Source organism: Drosophila subobscura, chromosome E, assembly GCF_008121235.1.
Source record: "Drosophila subobscura isolate 14011-0131.10 chromosome E, UCBerk_Dsub_1.0, whole genome shotgun sequence".
In the NCBI taxonomy this organism is placed as follows: domain Eukaryota; kingdom Metazoa; phylum Arthropoda; class Insecta; order Diptera; family Drosophilidae; genus Drosophila; species Drosophila subobscura.
Window position 1 is genome coordinate 1,059,627 of NC_048531.1, and position 21,023 is coordinate 1,080,649.

Below are 21,023 nucleotides of genomic sequence, written 5' to 3' on the forward strand. Positions count from 1 at the left end.
TTGATTCTGGCTCCGATTTATTCTCTGTTCTTGCGGGTTCTGTTCTGGCCACAATCACACTCGCACTAGCATTCGCACTCGTACTGGGACTTGTTCTTGCTGTTTTGACAGACGGCCATTGTTATGGTCACTTTTGGAGCTGCGCTGGATAGCTAGAGCATGTTTGCCGCTGCCTCCTGTCGCACACATCGATTCAAGCATTACAATTAAACGCCCGTCGGTGTTGGTCTGTGTCGGTAGACATTGGTCGGACATTCAGAACGATGGTGGATAACTTGCGGATCTGGACAGTTTCTGCTGATTAAAAATTAAATTATCGCCACAAAACTGTTTGGTTTTGTCCAATCGGCAGCTGTAAATGTAAAAATTGAGCACGACGAATCTGGCAAATGAACAACTTGGGTCGACTGTTGCATACCTAGCAGTGGCAATTGAGTGGAATTTTATGAGAATAAATAGTCAAAATCCATCACAAGGGCTCTATATTTTACTTTTATTTATCCCTACTGGAACATTTCGAACCTCGAACATTTCACATAGCCCAATACACTCTTTCATTTCTGGGCACGAACTGCTGTTGCTGCTGTCGTCAAATACCTTGAACCCATTTACCGAGAATGAAAATTGTGATGGCGTAGGGGCGATATGACTAAGAAATATTGCATTACACCATATATAGATGTATGTTCATGTTTTTCAACAAGAACCATCGAATAAGTGTTCCGATAAAGCTTGAGACAACACGGAAAACTAAAAGCAATAGAAAATTAATCTACACTTTTAAATAATATTAAATGAATATGGTGTCGGACTCCGTCCCTGCCCGATTGGCAGATATTCTCCCTGCCTGGACTGGCCGAAATAGCTGAAGGTCAACTTAATTCCCATTATTTAAGACAATGACTTTTATTTTAGACCATAAAATAACTTATAATTGCATAGCTTTGTTTTGCACTCTTGCTGACGTTTTTTTCTTTTTTTTTAAGACAATTGTCAATTAACATTTAACCTGAGCGGAAATGGAAATGTTAAGGAACAAGTTCTGGGATGGAGGAAGTTGGTCTTAATTACCGGCCATTGTGTGAGAGGTATTTTCTTTTATGCGGGGGAGGTAAAATAAAATGAATCTCGGTTCTGTGTACAAATCAAAAACCTTTTGAGGTTCCCCGTGTGGAGAATTGCTCAACTAAATGCCACAATTCAAGCAAATTAATAATCAAACGAACAAACGGGCAGCGAAATCGTTAAATGGCCAACAAATAATTCGACAGACAATAAGGTCAATAAACAACAAACGTCGGGCTTCAACTCTGCCTCTCCGCAGATTTTTCTTGGGCTTCTTTTCGAAACTATTTTTGCTTTGACCACGTCTGCTTGGGTTTCAATTTGTTAAACAAAAGCTGGGTAGGAAAAAATTTATTTTTGATAATAATTACAGACAGCTAATAAAAGGTCAAACCGCAATGTCTGGTCCGGTCCGACTTGACCGACTTGTTATGGCCAAGTGCGCCAGACCAGGTTGAAGCCACTCTGCCGCTGCCCCTGCCACTGCATTTACTGACACACAGAAAAATTCATAAATAATATGTAGAAAATACCCAAGCACCTATATGAGCATAAAAATGTCTGTTCGCTGACATTTCGTGGTGCAAAAGCCGGGGAAAATGTTTCGCAATTGTCCAAAATTCAGAAAACTCAGCTGGGTTCGGAGTCTGCATCAGCAGCTGCTGGCCGCTGGTCTCTAGCCACTAGCCGCTGTCCAAGTCCGAGCTCTAGCCAGAACCAGTCCCCGTCTTCCGGCTTTACTTTGACCTTAAACGGACGGGCCTCAAAACTATCAAGATACCGTACCGGCTTGTAATTAACGAGAAATCGTCCGAAGATGTCTAAGCCAGCGAAAATTGCGAAATGTTTCTGTTGGTTCGATCGTTTCTTCGTATGTTCGTATATTCCAACAATGCAGACAAGTAAACATGCTGCAGTGCCCGATTCACTCACCTAAGTTTATGGCCGTTTAATTTAACCCACCGAAAGCGCTTTGGACCGAAAAATGTGTGTTACTTAATTCGTTAGGAAAAAGTTAGCGTTTCCAAAACTCAAAATAAATATTTAAAATATTGAAAAGTTTTTCAGCTACATTAATGCATTTTCGAACTATAGACTCAAGGATAAGTTTATATCCAAAAAGGCGCCAAATCGGAACTAAAAAACAGCAAGAATATCTTGCCCTTATGGGTCGGGAAGTCTCCAGAATTCCGGATGTAACTTCTGCATCGACCTATTTATTTATTATTTACTTGATTTAACGTTAGGTTTAAGTGTATTTATTTAGTTAATAACATATACATCGACACGACTGTACGAAAGACTTAAGACACGAACCTTGGTTCATCTCAGTGCAAAACATTTTCACCGAAAAAGTTAGAACTCTTTTCGTTGTTAGAATGAGTGATTTAATTTAAATAAAGCTTGGTCTGGTCTTATACGCACTTGTTTCTATGGCAGATTTCGGAACACACAGCACACAATTCCCAAGGGCAGTTACAGACAAAATTATTCGACAGATACACTGAACCTATGAAAAGACCATGGGCTATGGGACTATGGGCTGAAGCTGGTCTCAGATTCTATATGAACCTCAATCCAAATGATGGAAATGACGCATTCCGCAACCAGAGGTATCCATCATCTTAATGGATATGCAGTGTACACTAAACATACATACATATGTCTGTATGGTGTGGTGTGTGGGGCAAAATACCCGAAAACATAATTCAAATTTGATTTATTCATTTGTAGAAGCCAAAGGTTGAAGGTTGCCGTAAATGCCCTTAGCTGACCTGGATCTAGAATTGAACATCGGCTTGATACAACTTGATTCACATTGCCGTGTCCATTATCTGTGCCACCCACTGCCATTGCCAGTTGAGGTCATATGGCCAATTTTGACCTAATCAATGCTGACATTGATCAAAACTCCCAAAGAGGGGGCCGAGTGGAGCGAAAACATCCAAAAACAAAACTGAACACTGAAACACTAGCAAGCGAATATTGTGCGAGTTTCATGGTCCATTACACACTGGTACGAGTCTCTGGTACGTGGCTCTTGACTAATTATTTTTACTAATTAATCGAGTGGAGTACATTTTTGTCTCTCGATTAAAGAGCATCATCAAAACACCTGTCAGCCAAATTGTAATTTCAGCTTTCGTGGCACTCAATCCTGTGTGCTTTCGTTCCACTCTTCTGTAAATCAGCTTGATTAATACTAATTGCGATGCATAGGCTGATGAATAAGATGATGCATGCGCTGTATGACGAGATTCTGACCACTGTCCGCTTATTATACCATGCTCAGCTAAGGTTGGCCCTGAATTACACTTCGGCCAGGGGGGGCGATGCTCTTTCACAGGTGGCCAAGAGCGCTTACGCAAATGCCAGTATGCATCTCTCTATTAACGAGATTTCAGGATGGTTTTCGGATGCACTTTCTGCTGGCTGAGTCAACGATTTCTGGAGCTACTGCAGTCACAAGCTCAGCTCCACTCCCATATTATGCGTTCTGCGTTTTTTATACCAATTGACATTTTGGCACCAATTGCCATCGATTAAAATATCAATTTAAACACTGCCATATGCGCAAACATCATGGAAACTATAGCTATAGGGATAACACGTAGAATTGTTGGGCAGCTGGTACTCGCAGCTAGTCGTAAGGCGACATTTGGAAACGGCTTGCAGCGATTTGGCCAACTCTATTAGACAGCATCGCAATCGTCATCATTAAAAAACATTCATGTCCAAAGTGGCAAACGAGTTTTTAGCCGTCTTGAGAGAGCTTCTTCGGCTTAGAGGCTTCTCACCTTCCCAGCTAATTGTCAGCCTTGATATTTACACAGAGTGCTCGATGGCGGTGATGTTGTTGGTGGTGTTATATGTAAATTCTATATTTAGTCTAGGTCAGTTGACTGACCGCTGATTTGATTTGCATTAACTTCGAGCAGCCTCTTCAAAGTGTGAGACTTGCGCAATTCATGGGACTTTTCAGTCTGGCCTGGCACTCAGGCGGAGAAGTCTCTCGAGTGTCTAGTGGGAATTTCAGTTAATGCGACGACTTCATCTGCAAATGTCAAACAATTTGATGGCTATTTAATTTGATTTGGCGGCGGCAACTATTTTTGACTCTGGTTTATAGCAGTTTAAAGAGCTGCTGCAGTGCTCCAGCCACTTGGGGCACTGAGTATCGGTTTGCTCAAAATTAATTCAAATTAGTTTTGTAAAATATTCCCTGCCCCGCCCTGGACACACTGGTACCACTCTGAACGGGACGACACAACCCCCAACTGACGAGATTTGTTGCTCAAGTCTTTCGGGTTTCGATTTTGGTTACCCGATAGCCGCAAGGAACTCGACTCACTTGTTTTAAGGAAAGGCAAAACGTTTCAAAACTGAAACTAAATCGAGTCGACTTAACAACGAGCGTGTTACCAATATTCATACATATGTACAAGACAGCAGCCCGACAACATCAGTTGGCTGCTCACATGCAGATTTCGGAACCCAAACGATTTCCCCCTTCCACACATTTGTCAGAGAGGAGAGCGTGACACGAGCGCTGTCGTGATCACTACATCAACTTTATTGACAATCTCTACGCAAAGCTCGGATAAGCGCCACCTAGAAAATCGATTTTAATTATGACTGGACCGGCTCTGTTCAAACATATTATTTAATCGAGTCCACGTTTATTTTTGGGCAGTGGCTGCAATTTCCTCGTGGAAAGTGTTTTTTAATTGGTGCGACTTGGTGTGGCAAGCACCCGGTGATAGCAGCATTGCAACTGGTGGCGGGTGCTATTCCAAGACTCTGGCTGCATATTGCATATTAATAAACGGCCATATCGGTTACGTCAAGGCATTCACAAACATATCGCAGATCACATAAGCCGATTAATGCCTGATGCCTGGCGGCTGGGTAGGGGTCTGGAGACAGACGAGACATTTGGGGACGTGCTGGGGGAGGAACACAATTCATTTTGGAGGAATGGTGTCTACGATCTGTGCCCATGGGCAACCCATTACAACAAAATGGAATAGAGTCTGGATTCAGTCCCAATTTGATACACATTATAATGTGTATCCCAATACAAGCCAAACTGTCGCACACCCAGTAGTAACGTAACCTTAAGAGGCCTTCACTTCTGAGAAACTTCTACGTGCAAGGACAACCTGCAGTCGGCCACAAGTCAATCTGCAGGTTGATGCTGACTCCACTTGACTATGACATGCGACTCGAACTTTATTAGGCCTGCCCATACGCCTGCCTGGCTACCTGCCCACCTCCTCAGACATCTCAGTCACCCATCCATCGATTCACAAGTGGAGTTATTGGAGCGGCAACTTAAAAGCGCACTTTGGTTTATCTCCAGTTCGCATTGAACTTGCTGCCACCACCACACCAAGAATCAGAACAAATTACGTGTATATGTAAGTATGTACCGAAAAAAAAAGGCAAGAAGCAAGTGCGTTCTAGTGGCAGTTACATTTTGTGAGCAAATTAATTTGATTGCTTTTGACTGCATTCGGCTGGGAGCCCCTGTGTGGGCCAGGTTCTTAGAGCTCCACCCGGGGCTCAGACTGACCATGGGCGGTGGCCACAGCTGTTCTGCTGCTTTTTGATTATTTATAAATATTCATTGACCACCGCCACAGGCACAGATACAGTTACAGATGCAAAGTCCGTGCTGTGCCGAGTGGGTTTCTGCCTGAAGGTGAGCTCGGAATATTTTTTACGAGCTGATTTATGTAAACAAACTGTTAACACAGTTGGGGCACCCGTACCAGATCTCTCTCTCTCTCTCTATATATATATACATATATATATATATATGTCTCAGTCTGTTAGTGTGTTGTTCTTATTGGTGGTGCCATAGTACATGCAATCGCATTGAACAGCGATCTTAAGAGACGATTAGATCTAACCTTGACCAAGATGATAGCCAACAAAATAGAAACAACCAGCACAAGCCTCAATCGATATTTTACTTACGCATTTTCATTAATGCCGCCGCTGTGGGATCTCGAGAGATCTCCGGCCAGCATCTGAAAGAGAAGAATCTGCGAGTCTTTCTACAAATAAAGCCTTTCAGCCGTTGATTGCCGGTTAACAATTTAAAATAATTGTACATCTGTATGTACATATAATTTAATTGTTTCCTAAGCTCGCACATAATTCGCTTAAAATGTGGTTCATTTGCATTTCAATTTAATCTGTCTGTATAAATAGGCAAAACAAAACTTCACATTTCCGGGACTGGTGTCAAACACTCATCCATAGGTATATACAGGTATAAGTACATATGTATGTACTTCACTTCAGCTAAAGTCTTCGAGCAACATCATATTGCATTCAAAATCCAAAATTGTTTAAGAAAATTACACTAATTTTTTTTTTATCTATGGCAGAACTTTTTTTAAGAATTAAAAGAAACAGTTTATTTTTCTTAATGATTTTTTCCGAGATAGCGGTTGATTTTTTTACATAATTTAAGGTATGTGTTTAAATAAAGAGGATTCACTTCAGCTAAAGTCTTCGAGCAACATCATATTGCATTCAAAATCCAAAATTGTTTAAGAAAATTACACTAATTTTTTTTTTATCTATGGCAGAACTTTTTTTAAGAATTAAAAGAAACAGTTTATTTTTCTTAATGATTTTTTCCGAGATAGCGGTTGATTTTTTTACATAATTTAAGTATCTTAAATCGTCGGGTAGTGCTATTTAATAGAAAGTAGCAAGCAACTCAATTCAGCTTAACGAAATTGTTAACAGCAGGGATTCGTCAGACGAGACGCCGTCTATTTCAATTAATATTCATTTTCTGACGTATCTCGGCCTATATGACCCGCTGTGGCAGTGGCAGGTGGCAGCCAGAACTCGGCAACACCAACAACAGACGCAATAACCTCAACAAATGGCAAAAGTTATGACTAAAGATCATGACGACTCTGACTACGACTCCTTCCCCGGGCAGCGCGTCGGGCCAATGTTCGTGTCATGAATTTGCACAAATTATGCTAATTTCCAAAAATTACAAACCGCAAAGTGATTTTTTCTATACGTTTTGCCATTTCTGTGGTTGCTACTGCTGCTGCTGGTGTCTGGTGTCGGCCGATTTCGGATATTTGCACGTTTGAGCTCTGCGAAGCTCTGGGCTGAAAGGAATCAGCAGACGCAGTGGCTCAAAGCCCGAAAACCAAATATCAAAAGGTGATAATTTTGATTGTAAGTAAATTTTTGGTTCACTGAACTCTTTGTGACGTGCCACATTATACAATCTCTGTTCGTTTTTTATCCCAGATTGTTGTACCGAAATATTATCGAATTTTTATATTTAATTAGGAAAAACACGACAGACAACAATTCAAATCAAATTCACCGCCATTCAATTGTAATCTGTCGGTGTTTCAGCAAGTGACAGTCTAACTCAATCTCCTCGTCGGACTGTGACTATATCTATCCATGGCTGGCTACTGCTGAAAACAACACTCAACGAGTACGAACGTTTGTAAGACGCTTCGGAAGCGTCACAACTTTTATACCCGGTACTCAGTCAGTATGTGTGTATGTCCATTCATATGTATGCAATGTATGCAATACATTATTGCAACAGATATAAGTATACATATGCACATATGTATATAAAACCTTTAGATTTTGTAGAATTTTACATTTCCCCCGGAGCCGCAAACTGCATGGTGCAGAGTGTGCGAGCGAGAAAGAATGACAGCAAAAAAAAACGCATAAGCAAAGCTTCTGGGAGTGGTGGGGGGAAGCCACTGCAAATGAATTTCTTTATTCTGGCTATAATAACGATCTGGACCGATCTTAATTCTAGGATCTGATAGATATGACCATTCTCTACGGAACTGCGATTTTAGCTTTCTTAACTTCGAAATTGTGGATGTAGAATATTTTCGACTTTTTGGGGGAGGGGCGTGGCGAAATTCTGAAATACACTTGTATTAAGGTGAGCAAGCAGAAGTCTGGATGCCAAACTTGGTTGCCCTATCTCTTATGATCTCTGAGTACTTAACGCTCGTCAGAACGGAGAGACGGACGGACAGGCAGACGTTGCAATATCAACTTAGCTATTGATACTGATCAATAATATATATATTTTATATCGGTCCTCCCCCACCTGATACAAGCCGATGCCAACGATGCGAAAGCCAAACCCCGCAACCCAGTCGATAAACTATCTTCAGTGTGTTTCTTTGTTTTCCACCACACCATCCTCAAATCTCCTATTGGTTTTCCTCTTTATTTGAAACTTTGCAAAGCACTTGCCGATAGGCTGGTTTATGATATTTAAGTGGTTCAGAAGGGAACTTTGAGTATGAAAAGTCTCAATGGTAATGGAAACTGCGATGATTCTTACTCTGAATTGCCGAAGAATGACACCATTAAGCATAGCGTAGAATCTTTGTTTGACCAATCCACTAAACGGTCCCCTTCAATTTCAAGTATAATTACAAAACAACTTCCTATCTGCGTGGGCACATAGACCTATTCGCAGTCGCTTTCGATTATCCAAGTGAGAGGTGAAGTAGAAGTGTATTCCGTCAAAATTAAGAGCTAATTAGTTAGCCGAGCTCTCGTCGCTTGGGCCAGGCGAATGGATCGAATTGTGCAATTTATTAATGGACTTTTCGCATAAATTGTGTTTAAGGCAAGAAGGCAATTGAAAACTTGAGCCTGCCTCATTTTGGCAATCATATAACGTTCCACGTTCCTCGTGGCAACCAGAACTGCAACGGCTGAACAAACTCAGGCTGAGTGAAAAATCGTTGAGTAAGTCGGAGAAAAATAAAGCACACGCCCAAATACTTTGGCTTGCTATTTGGTTGCATTTCTGTTTTTCCACTTTTTGGTGGAAATGCGGAAAACGAAACCAAAAGAAACATGAAAAATTTGTTAGCCATCTAGCCAGCGAGCCTTGGACCAACTGCCACATGCCTGATGCCGAGAAAAATTGCAGCCAGCCGCATAAATTAAAAGATCTGCCAAATGGAAAATAAAACTAAATTTTTGAAGAAAAAAAAGAGCAAACTTGCAAATAAATTACGGATAGAGTAGTGTTACCCAAGACAGAATTAATGTGAAAATTAAGAGCTATTCATTGCTACACACATGTTTAACGAGTATTTTTACCTATGTACATATGTATGTACATATGTATGTATGTATGTAAGTCTGTATGTATCTTTCAGACGGCACTTGTACTGAAAGTTTTTTTGCTGAAGGAAACAATGAAGGCAATCCAATATCCTACCGTTATGGTGCTACTATGTCATCTGGCCAGTTAACTTTCAATGTGAAGGCTTGAGCTGCTTCTCGCAAATTTATCATACTTACACACTGTGTACCAAAAGTCATTTATGTGTCGCTAACTAAAATATTTATCATAATTCAAGTGCCCAACGATGCTGCAACAATTTCCAACTGCATTCAAGTTGAAGAGTTTGGGCTGTTGGGCTGGGGCTCGTTTTGCCCCGGCCCGGCCTGTTTTGGACTGGCTCATGTCATCAATGGCAATTTGTTGCCTGACTTTGGCTGCAATTTGTTTGCGGCACAAGTTGCTTTTGTCGCCGATGTTGACATTTAGCTGGAGCCGGGTTTGCGTTTGTGGGACATTGAACTTTGGCGTTTTGTATTTTATGGCCAAATATATGTATGTAATATATCGAAATCCACTCATTGGTTGCCAGATTAGCCACTTTTGGTTACACATTTGCAAAATACATTCATTTTCTTATGTAAATACATATACAAATACATATACATATACTTATGTATGTACATATTCACATCTATAGATGTATCCCAACACATCTACAACTGACTGGCACAGCTCAGTTCTCCGATAGCCTGGTATGGAAGGTAATTGGAATTTCATTTCCTTTTGTATTTGGCAAGTTTTCAGCTGGTGGCAACTTCTCGCAGCAGCTCTAATTCATGGCTAATGCTTTAATTATAGCATGTAGGGACTATTTCCAAGTTTTAATTGGACCACCTAATGTCGAGTGGGGGCCAATGGTCGATGGGCTTCTGGCAAATGGAAGATCGACAAACAAAATGCCAATTAAATCGGAAATAAACCTATAAGCCAATTGAGTTGAAAGCATTCGGGTGTCCAAAGAAGAACCTAACCTTTTTCAAGGCCTCTCCTCGTTTCCATCTACTTACAATACCTCGCTGTCTGATTGGCTCTGTTACCTTCTACTAATTATTGCAATTACAAAGGCGATAAAACCGACCCGAGATCTCAAAGAGTGTATAAACATTTCTTATCGTCGATCGCAGATTATTTGCATAAAATGTGCAACTATGCAAATCGCAGCTAATTTTTATGACTTGGCCAAAGTCATTCAAAGCCAACTCATATTCATATCGGTGTTTATACTTATGCACTCGTACCCCTGACTGCGGACCAAGAATGTTGAGCGAAATAAATGTAATACATTATTTATACGCCGCGTACATGTCTGCCCCGAAATGGGTTCGATACAGCGATATGTTTGACAAATTTAAATTAAGACTTCTCGTACTTAAACGAAAGATACATCATATGATGTTCGGATCGATATTCTGCACTGAATTGTAATGGGTGGCTGTCGGAAAAATACTTGAATAGTGTGTACAGCTATTATATTACATCGTAATATATTTTGATTTATTTGTATTATATTTAGCCCATTTGCCCCATTATAAGAGAGGTATGGAGGTGTCTCCCTCTGGAGAGATATATTGATTAGAATCGAACTTTTCTTTCTCAAGGAACCAAACCGACTCTTTCTGATAGACATGGGCCATTAAAATTGTTTAATGAATTATGGTTTTTATGCTTTTTATGTTTTTATGTATTCGAAGAGTTAATTGGTTATATTGTATTTGCGTTCGGGCAAATATGAAATTGCACTTCGAAAAACTTCAATTATGATTTGGTGGTTAACTTTTCACTTACTGCGCATTGACCAACAGAAAACTATAAACCCATAATTTCACACTCTGATTCGTGCAGTGCCTCCACCAGAGTCGCAGAGTGGGCTGAGGAGTGATGTATGTAGACATAGATGACATACATATGTAGAAAAAATGTAAAATGTAAAAGTTGAAAAAGACCACTTCGGTACGGATGTACAACTGAGTAGCGGCACTAAGCAAACAACACATAGAGACTGCAAATCAAGTAAAAACTGGCTGCCTAATCAGTATAGTGGATCGGCTCCCATTGGCTTTGGCTCTTGGTGAGAGAGCCTTCGGCTGAGAGAATTTGGCGTTGGCTCTTTTGAACATTGAACCCAAAGCGACTCTCGCAAAAACAAAGTTTTGTTTCGTCTTCAAGTCTGCTTCGCAATTTCATGTGTGCGGTGACACATACATATGTACATACATACATGATGGCAATGCGTGTATCCATTCTCGACTTCAATTTTTAGCGTTTGAGACGTCTGGCATTTTTCTGTTTTTCTGAGATCACATATCCTTTTTTTCAAACTTGCGACTTTATGAAGCAGCTTGCCCCAAATAAAAATAGGTTGATTTTGTGTATCCCCTCTATGCTCATATATTTCTTAAATACATTTAGGACGAAAGGGATAAACGGTTATAAACATCTAAATATGTGTACATATAACAACAATTGACTTGGCGTTGCAAATATTTTCCATTAGAGTATTCCGCGTACACTGTGTGAATAAACATAGAGAGACACACACGAGACTGCGAAAGCGAGACATAGAGTTATAAGTGGAGACATGGCAGCTGTGTCTATCTGTGTATGTTTATTCACACAGTGTACGCGGAATACTCTAATGGAAAATATTTGCAACGCCAAGTCAATTGTTGTTATATGTACACATATTTAGATGTTTATAACCGTTTATCCCTTTCGTCCTAAATGTATTTAAGAAATATATGAGCATAGAGGGGATACACAAAATCAACCTATTTTTATTTGGGGCAAGCTGCTTCATAAAGTCGCAAGTTTGAAAGAAAGGGTATGTGATCTCAGAAAAACAGAAAAATGCCAGACGTCTCAACGCTAAAAATTGAAGTCGAGAATGGATACACGCATGCCATCATGTAAGACGAAACAAAACTTTGTTTTTGCGAGAGTCGCTTTGGGTTCAATGTTCAAGAGAGCCAACGCCAAATTCTCTCAGCCGAAATCTCTCTCACCAAGAGCCGAAGCCAATGGGAGCCAATCCACTATACTGATTAGGCAGCCAGTTTTTTCTCAATTTGCGGTCTCTATGTGTTGGTTGCTTAGTGGTAGCGGGTATAAAAGTTGTGACGCTTAAGAAGCGTCTCACACGTCCCTCCTCGTTTTTAGTTCGACTAGTTCCCAGATTCATTTTTCCATCTGATTAATAAGCTTCACTTACTGATAACCCTTCTCCGTAACTGCCTTTTTCAGGAGGGAAGCATCGGTCACGACCTGGTGATTAAGCCCTTGCCACACGAGCTGAGTCCCAGCCAGGAGGAGACCCACCACATTGTGTACAAGCGCGAGGCAAGTGCAGCAGAAGAGCAACTGAGTGACTTCGGTAAGTGTGGGTGATGGATGGCACCGGTACTGGTACCTCTGCCAGAATTTACCCGAGAAACTGTGCAGCACACCGCGTGTACATTTCTAATGGGCGCATTGACCCAGAGAAGCCATAGAAACACATTATGTCTAAGCGGTGGCCCATAACTCGCGAGCCGAGTCGACAAGTTGTGATCTACGTGAGGCCGATAGCATTTCCTGCTCGAAGCCTCTTTGCGGCTTGATAACATAAAGAAAAGAAACACTCAGAAGAAACTAAGAGTTCAATGTAACAATTCGCCCTTCGCTGAATGCATTTACCCTTCTGTTGCTGGCGTGGCGCCAAAATTCCAGTCGAAAAACTCCACTATAAACTCATGTACTTTATGGATGGTGTTCCTCACCGTGCAATATTCTCAAAAATCAATAATTATAATTATTGGATATTTTTCCATTGTCGGCTTTCCAATGTTCGGCTACCTGACTTAAAATATAAGAAATCATAATAAAGACATTCCGACACTTGATTATTGTTAATTTCGTTTAAAATACGTTTTCCGGTTTTATTTTGTCTGCAGCCTTCATGGAACCCGATGATCTGCTGGCCAGCGAGAAGCAACGGCGCAAACGGCGCAGCACTCCCACCAGTCCCGACTTCGAGGATCTCAACGAAGAGGACGAGGGCGCCCTGGACGCGGAGCCGCAGACCGCCGAGTCCCGCACCCGACCCCGTTCCCGTCGCCAGGCCCCGTACATCATCTACCCCGAAGTACTGGTTATCGTCGACTACGACGGCTATCGGCTCCATGGCGGCGATAATTTGCAGGTGCGTGAGGGATGCAGAGCCGCTCCCAAAGCTACTAGGGGGCAGAAAAAGAAATTAAAATTCGGAGCCAGCCCGAATGAAGTTGTCCGCAATTGCAGACCGCTGGGACTGTCTCCGTGTGTGCGTAAAGCTGCCACGCTGCCAAGACTCCGATACAATCGCACCCAGCACAGCCCAAAGATTGTAAAAGTTGTTTTTTGGGCTGTTGCTTTTTGCTGGTTGGTTTGTCAGTTGGTGGCTTGTTTGCTACACATGAACTATACACTGATAGATAGGTCTGCTAGCCAGCTCCAGACCAAAATCGACAGTTCAGATTAGCTATAATATTTTTACAGGTAAATCAGTATTGTGTTGAAGAAAGCGTGCCAATGATCTTAATGAATACCTTTGGATACTGAGGTAAAGTTGAAGATAATGCTGACTCTGGAATCTACAATAGACTCGAGAACCAGATCAGATGTTCTCCATCTTCAGTTCTCAGTAGTACCTTAGCCGTTTTTAGCTCTTCATTTTTTGAAGTAATTAATATGCACAACACTCTCGTGGAGATTTATATCTCTGACTGACTGGGTGCGCTCCACGAGAATCACACAGAAGAATACAGAATCTCCAGTTGCCAGGGAGCGGTCCAGATGAAAGCAGATGCAGATACGACTGATGAATGTGTCTTGGGTCTAGACCGAAAGCTTATAGAAACGAGTACTCAGGCTTTGACTAATTCAAATGATTCTCTTCCCATCCTCAAACGCAGGTAAAGCGGTATTTCATCTCATTCTGGAACGGTGTCGATCTTCGTTACCGCCTGCTGAAGGGACCCAGAATACGCATCAGCATCGCTGGCATCATTATCTCTCGGGTAAGTTTGTCCGAACAAGGAATTCCCTACCACAGACACAGCCACAGCCACAAACCTCCAGCCAGATCATTGCACAATCCCAGCTTTTCCATTTTAACTTGGCTATTTAGTATCTGAGTTGTTAGGTCTTCTGAACTGGAGCACCTCCTCTCCACCCCGTCTTAGCCAGCTGAGTCCTGACTCCACCCCAATGCACGGTCACGATCTGGGACCTGGCTAAAAAATGGAACGCATGCGTTTCGATTCGTTGGAAAAAATGTGAACAATCAATTTGGACATTTGTTTGGCCATAGCTCACAAAAAGCTCGACCAACAATTTTAACAAGTTTTTTCCTTGCTTTGTTTTACGGCTGGCACACTCGGGCCAGCTATAAAGCCTAGTAAAACATTTTTCTCAAAATTAGCCACAGAATGTTTTATGGCCACGTGAATCGAACAACCAACGAGAAGGGACGTGTGAGACGCTTCTTACGCGTCACAACTTTTATACCCGGTACTCAGTGCTACATCTGCACCTTAGCGGTTATTTGTCAAATTTTACATTTTTTCTTCATCTGTCATCTACATCAACAACACTACTCACGCCAACGCGCTTCTTTAGCCCGCCACCCTCCCCTAGAACCACACACTGCAGAGTCAGGGTAGAGACGCGGCAGAGGCAGAGACGTGTCAGAGACCTCTGCCACTGCGCGAAGCAGAGTGTGAATGAGAGAATGTGCAAAAAACAAATATAAGCTGCGGGACGAGGTGGGTTTGGCGACTGCAAATTAATTACTTCATTGTCGCTATAATAATGATCCAATCAGATCCCAATTTGGTGATCTGATAGATATGGTCATTCCCTACGGAATGGCGTTGTTAGTTTTCGTTTATCAAAATTTTTCAAATTTTTTCAAAATTGTTGATTTGGGAGGTTTTTGCTCTTTTTTCGGGGGCGGAAGGGGGCGGCGCTAATTTTTGAAATACACTGTTTTCAGTGTGAGCATACAGCAGTCTGGAGCCAAAATTTGGAACTAGCCGACAAACAAGACGGACAGACGGACGGACGGACGGACAGACAGACATGGCTTTATCGACTCGGCCATTGATGCTGATCAAGAATATATATACTTTATGGGGTCGGAAACGTTTCCTTCTGTGCGTTACATACAACCGTTATTCGCACAAATACAATATACCGCTTACTCTTCGAGTACCGGGTATAAAAAGTTTGATTCAATTCTCTGAGCCCCCGTTTGAGGGACTTTATATTTGAGTTTATATTTGACAATCCTAGATGTATCCCCCGAATGGACATGCTGTTTGGACAGAGCTTGGTAGCCACATCTGGTGTCAGTAGACCGAGACCAAGGTCCTATTGGATACGAATATTTATACGACGTACTCACGTTTAATCAGGCGGCTTCTGTTTACATTCTCTAAGCGGAAAAGCTTACCAAAGAAGGCCAATAAGAGATCTCTCTGAACATCTTTCAGTTATTAACAGTCCACTAATTTGATTGCATAACGCAAAACCATAAAATACGTTGACAACATTATAGCATCGTGGCTCTGCTATAGGTAGACTGCAGTCTGGTTAGACTTTCTCACACAAATCAGTTCGGCAGTGGTTCAGGAAGCCATTTGTCGTGGCCACAGAGGGAGAGAGTGGGACAGCTCGAAAGTGCGGCGCACGAAAGAGGAAAATTGGCACAGGCATAGGCACTAGGCACCTGCAGTACATAGACGCCATAAGATGCATCAAGCGGCTGGGCTGCCCACACGACAACAACGAGCAAGGCATCGAAAAGACAACGTTGTCGACGCGTTACCCTGAGTACGTCAATTGGCTTCTGCTCCGTGCCTGGCTCTAGCTGCGGATCTGAATCTGACTCTGCTGCCACGAAAAATATTTTTCAGACCGCATAAATAATGCAACAGCCACCAGTGCCACCAATGGCAGTACTGCGTGTTGGCCGCGGTTGCATAATCTAATGGGCCACGCTAACTGCAGTCCGCCTTAGTACCAGTAGACTGAGATCAGATTTTTTCGTGCACATATCTTGGTCTCCTTTTTGCCCAATTTCACACACACATGACTTCCTCTTCTCCATGCACACGAGCAAGTGCATTCGTCGCTAAGCACTTTTTGCTTGGCTATTTAATGTTGTAGTAGATTTAAGCGCTGCACTGACCGAGCGCAAAAACAAACTATGGAATATCCATATCCGATAAGTGGGGAATATTGAGTGGCCGACAGCGACAAGTATTCGAAATTGATCTACCGCATTTCTGTGACACTTCTTCGCCAGAGATTTTGGGGGAGATCTCTGTGCATCATGCACTTTCGTTGTCTATAGCAACCTTGTTGAAAAGTTAATCAACTTGACCTCAATGCCAGAGGCAAGCGCCGGAGCCTTTTCCAATATTAAGCCACTAAACCAACAAAAACGTAGCCCAAAATCCCATAAATTAATCACTCGTAGACAAATAACTAAGAGAATTACTTAGGCAACAACTGCGTAGTGCCATTTTTATGAGACTTGTTCGATTAATTGGATCTTGCTTAAAAAGCAAAAACATAAAAAAACGTTAAAAAAGGAACATAGCCGCAACAAAATGACAACAAAACGTTGCCACATTATAAGCCGCAAGCTGCGTAACGCAACAGCACTCTGTCGAGTTTCGGACAGGCTCTAAGGCGTTAAGAACAGCCCAGAGCAACTGCACCTGAGCCTGGTTAATGGGGCTACGTTCTTTTTATAATTGAGCACTGTGCTAACCATGAATGAGGGGCAGAACAATGAGCGCAGATCGAGTAGCAGCGCAGTAACGTAGTCTGCCAGAGTGATACTCGTTTGCGAGGTGAATTTTAAAACGTATTTTTAGTAGGGCTCAGTGGGGTAGGAAGGGGTATATGCGCTCGAAGTAGTGAGTGCCTCAAACTGTTAACAAAATTAAATGCCAGCACTGGGTACTCGAAAGTCGAGTTGGACCACTTCTCCGAGCGGCACACTACCCGCTCCGAATAAGTTGCGTATAGGCAGAGTTGCCGCCGTTACCATTCGGCTGAAATTGAAATATGATTGTGGCGCAAGCTCAGCGCCACTGCGTTCTACACTTGTACCGGCCGTCGGGCGGACCAGCAGACGAAGGGGCGAGGCTGTTTAACTTCTAACGGAAAGTTGAACGCAATTAATTAAAATGTTAATTAAATGTCACAGATAAAAGTTCAGGCCAAGTCGGTAGCTAGTCGACTTGCCAGCTAACCCCACGCCAATTCCACTCTGTTCGGCTTGCATCTCAGCTGAACTGATCTGATATGTATATATTGTTGGCTTTATAAATCTATATCTGTGACTTGTTATGATCACCTGCAGTTGGGCTATCCGCCCAAGGAATTCCACTCGGTTGATTAATGGATCCGCTGGAGCAGAGAAAATAAGTCAATATGATATTCGCCTCCTTAACCCTTCCGACTTCCACCCATACCTCTCCTAAATATGTGGGTTCGGCTATCCCTATCCCCTTTCGTGACGCCAAGAGACATTCTCCATTCTCTCTTATCGTAGTGGCTTTATCTAAAGTGCCACAGAAATGCCAAATAATGCTTGAGTGACACACCCAACAGACCCAAAATAAAATACAAAAAGTAAATATGGAAATAGTTTGTTTTCCAAGTCAGTTCTCATATTTGCCAGTTGTCATAATAAATTCAGCAGTTAACGAAGCTGGTGCCACTGCGAGCACTCAGGCAGGACCAGGCCCAAGTCCAAGCCCAGTCCAGGCCCAGGCCCAGACTAGACCTGGACCGCCCTGACCAGGTGTTGGCTTCAGGGAAAAACTGGCCATTCTTGAATGGTTCAATGTATACAACACATATGTATGTATGTATATAGGGTATAGAGAGTGCAGGTAGACAAAAATGCAAGTGACAAACAAACGTATGAATTGCAATAATGCAAATGGAAACGTGAAGCAAGGCATGAACACAAAGAAGCCCAAATATAACATAAGCTAAAGAGTCCACCTGGGCCAACCTACACTACCCACAAAGCACTATCAATGATCTATGTGAATATTAAATGGGAGCTTCTCCACAAGTAGGAATCGAGAATAATCGATTCAGATTCGCATAGAAAAAGCATTGTTTGAGAATGAAAACATACCCCGGTGGCCTACCTGCTGGCGTCTAGCCTAGCTTTCTCAGCTACAGGGTATTGCAAATGGTTGACCCAAAAGCCTGTTGGACTCTGTGGGTGGTGCCCCAATCGGCCAGTGTATCCGACGTGTGGGCGCCGAAAGTCGAAACGTGTGTCGCTAGATGGGGGGAAGCGAAGAGGTATGGATTAATGGGTGTGTGTGTGGGTGTGAGTGCTTTTAGTGGAAAACCGTCTACCACCCAGTCAGATGGTTTAGCAAGCCTTGCGAAATGATGGGATTACAGACCAATCCTTTGACTGCTTTTTTTTATAAGATTTATAGCACAGCCCAGGGAAAGGCACCCAAGACCGTCTGGAAAATTGAACTAAAATATACATTTTGCTTTTAATTACGCACAAAAGCCTATTGCAAAACTGTCGCCCAGACTTTATTTTTTTATTTCTAATTTTGTGTTTTTCCTATGTAATTTTTTGTTTTGGGGAAAGGCAAACCGGTCCCGGTTGGGTGTCGGCTATGGTTTGGTTACATTTTAGGTCCTACTGATCGTTTTACTGCTACGAGTTTTTCCTTTTGCTTTAAAAACAGATTCTTTGACCAATGTTTTTTTACATTTTTTCAACCCCTGAAGAGTGTATTTAAAAATGAGTCTGCAGTTTGTAAGCCCTGAAGGTAGCATCTCCTGATCAGTTTTGAAGCTATTTTAAGTAAATGTTGCAGAAATTATTCCGTCATATATGTATGGCCTAGGTGTTTGTCTGAATCTTTATTTATTTATATCACACATAAAAAGAGCAAGGATGCCCTAAGGATAAGCTATTCAAATCCTCCAACATTTTTAAATTTTAATTAGTTTAATTTAATTTAATTTTTGGGTACAATAATGCACATTTTGAGCTAGAGGGGCGATTGGACATTCTTCTGCAATCTTTAAAAGTCCCCTCACTTCACGGGTATGTAAAAGTCGTGGTGATTAAGTTAGCTTCCCCACTGGTTACCACTTGAATTGTGCAATCCGTAATCAAAGATGTGCCAGGTCATCCATGGTCCAGCGGCTTTCCCGCTGCCTTTCTGGATAAAAGACACTCTATGTCTGGCGGCCTCTATAACTGAGAGCTCTGTCTTTCCCAGGCCAACTTCGGTGATGTTGATGGCTGCGTGTGGCAAAGTCTGGGAAAAAGTCGCGTTCAGATCCCCTCGCCGAGACTGGGCACCACAAATATTTAAAATCATTAGTTTGCCAGTTTGTATTTTATTTATGTTGGAGGGTTAAGAAAAACCCTTTGAATTCAATTTACGTACTTCTTTCTTGATGCGTTGATGAATAACTTTTGTATTGCCCTGTAACTGCAGTGCCAGCAATATGATCCCCAGAAGGGTGCTCCCGCAATGAGTAATCTTCATGTTTGGCAACAAACTGCTCTAATAAACTATTCAAAATGTATTTTGTAGTAATTATTTGTAATTTGGCGAGTTCGAGCCGAATCGTGGTCAGACCCCAAGCGTTTGTTTGCCTTTCCTACTTGGTCCAAGGCCAGAGACGGAACATTCAAAATTCTTGATCGTTTCGTCTGAAGAATTGACAAATATTCATTTTGGATTTGTTTTCATTATTGGGGAGATCGACGTGGCCGCACTCACAATTGATCAATCTGTCATCCTGTCCAAAACATGAGCGGGAATAGAGCCGACATCAAGTGCGGTTTTTTAATAGATAGATACACAGCAATCCCCTTAAACTATATATGTACGTACATACATACATAGCTAAGATAAAGATACACCCAACCGAGCGGAGACATTGTGAGTATCATTTGGCAATGTTGATGCCTTCGCAGACTCGAAGCCAGTCGATTCCGTTTGATGTTTGAATATTTTGTTGTACTTAACGCTTGTCTGTTTATAGTTCACTTAGTCAGACTCTGTATATTTCCTAGACATCTGCTGTCTGCTCAACTAGTTAGTTGGTAAAGTCCACCGGTTTAGACACACAGATACCCGTACTGATTGCTGTGCAGTTGGAGAATGGCTGCAAATCAAATGTGTCAGCCGAGGTCTGTTTGTCACCTAACTTTGGTTTTATCACCTGCACGCCGAGTCCCTCCATATCCATCCGGAGTGACTGCAACTGGTTCTCGCACTTACACGATTAGCCGTGGAGCCATTCTATTAACATATTGATTTGCCTAGGGCTCAAAGTGATTGACAATTGTGTTGCTATAATTTATGTAGCTGTCACCTCAGTAAATCCCATAACGCCCCTTTAGTCACGATATATCAAATTTGTACTTATGTACATATGTATGTACATACATACAGACTGAGCACTGTATACGAGAAAACAACTGAAAGTTGCCCTGGGATGTAACTGATGAAATTATGCCTGCACATCGGGCAATCGAACTGCAACTGCAGCAGCCGGGCAACTGCAGTCGTCACAATTATGCAACGCACAATTGCAACTGGTTTGCTGTAGCTGCGGTTGTGGCCTGGCACCAAAAACAACCAGATGGGAGACGTCTCGAATAAAACCCACACGACTTTGACTTTGCCAATAGCTACAAATATTCAGACAATCATATTCAATGATGGCGTTGGTCGTCTTCTGC

General features: G+C 42.1%; 2 protein-coding genes across 10 annotated transcripts in view; one reads left to right on the top strand and one right to left on the bottom strand.

Moving 5' to 3' along the window:
• The window catches only part of LOC117891932 (venom metalloproteinase 3), a 56,971-nt gene that overhangs the window by 28,053 nt on the left and 7,895 nt on the right, over positions 1-21,023 (top strand). For all 8 annotated transcript variants that reach the window (XM_034797768.1, XM_034797769.1, XM_034797767.1 and 5 more), the window contains exons 5-7: positions 12,482-12,611; positions 13,171-13,418; positions 14,170-14,274. In XM_034797768.1, the coding sequence (XP_034653659.1) occupies positions 12,482-12,611; positions 13,171-13,418; positions 14,170-14,274 (483 nt within the window). The remainder of the gene's footprint in view (positions 1-12,481; positions 12,612-13,170; positions 13,419-14,169; positions 14,275-21,023) is intronic.
• LOC117891938 lies at positions 19,293-20,666 on the bottom strand. 2 transcript variants are annotated; one of them, XM_034797782.1, is made up of 3 exons: positions 20,501-20,666; positions 19,717-20,443; positions 19,293-19,620 (listed from the first exon to the last, which is right to left on the bottom strand). In XM_034797782.1, exons 2-3 carry the CDS (start codon positions 19,816-19,818, stop codon positions 19,393-19,395), a joined length of 330 nt encoding a protein of 109 aa, XP_034653673.1. In that variant the 5' UTR covers positions 19,819-20,443; positions 20,501-20,666; the 3' UTR covers positions 19,293-19,392. The 2 variants fall into 2 exon arrangements, with proteins under 2 accessions (XP_034653673.1, XP_034653674.1); XM_034797783.1 differs by lacking the exon at positions 20,501-20,666 and having other exon boundaries at positions 19,717-20,461.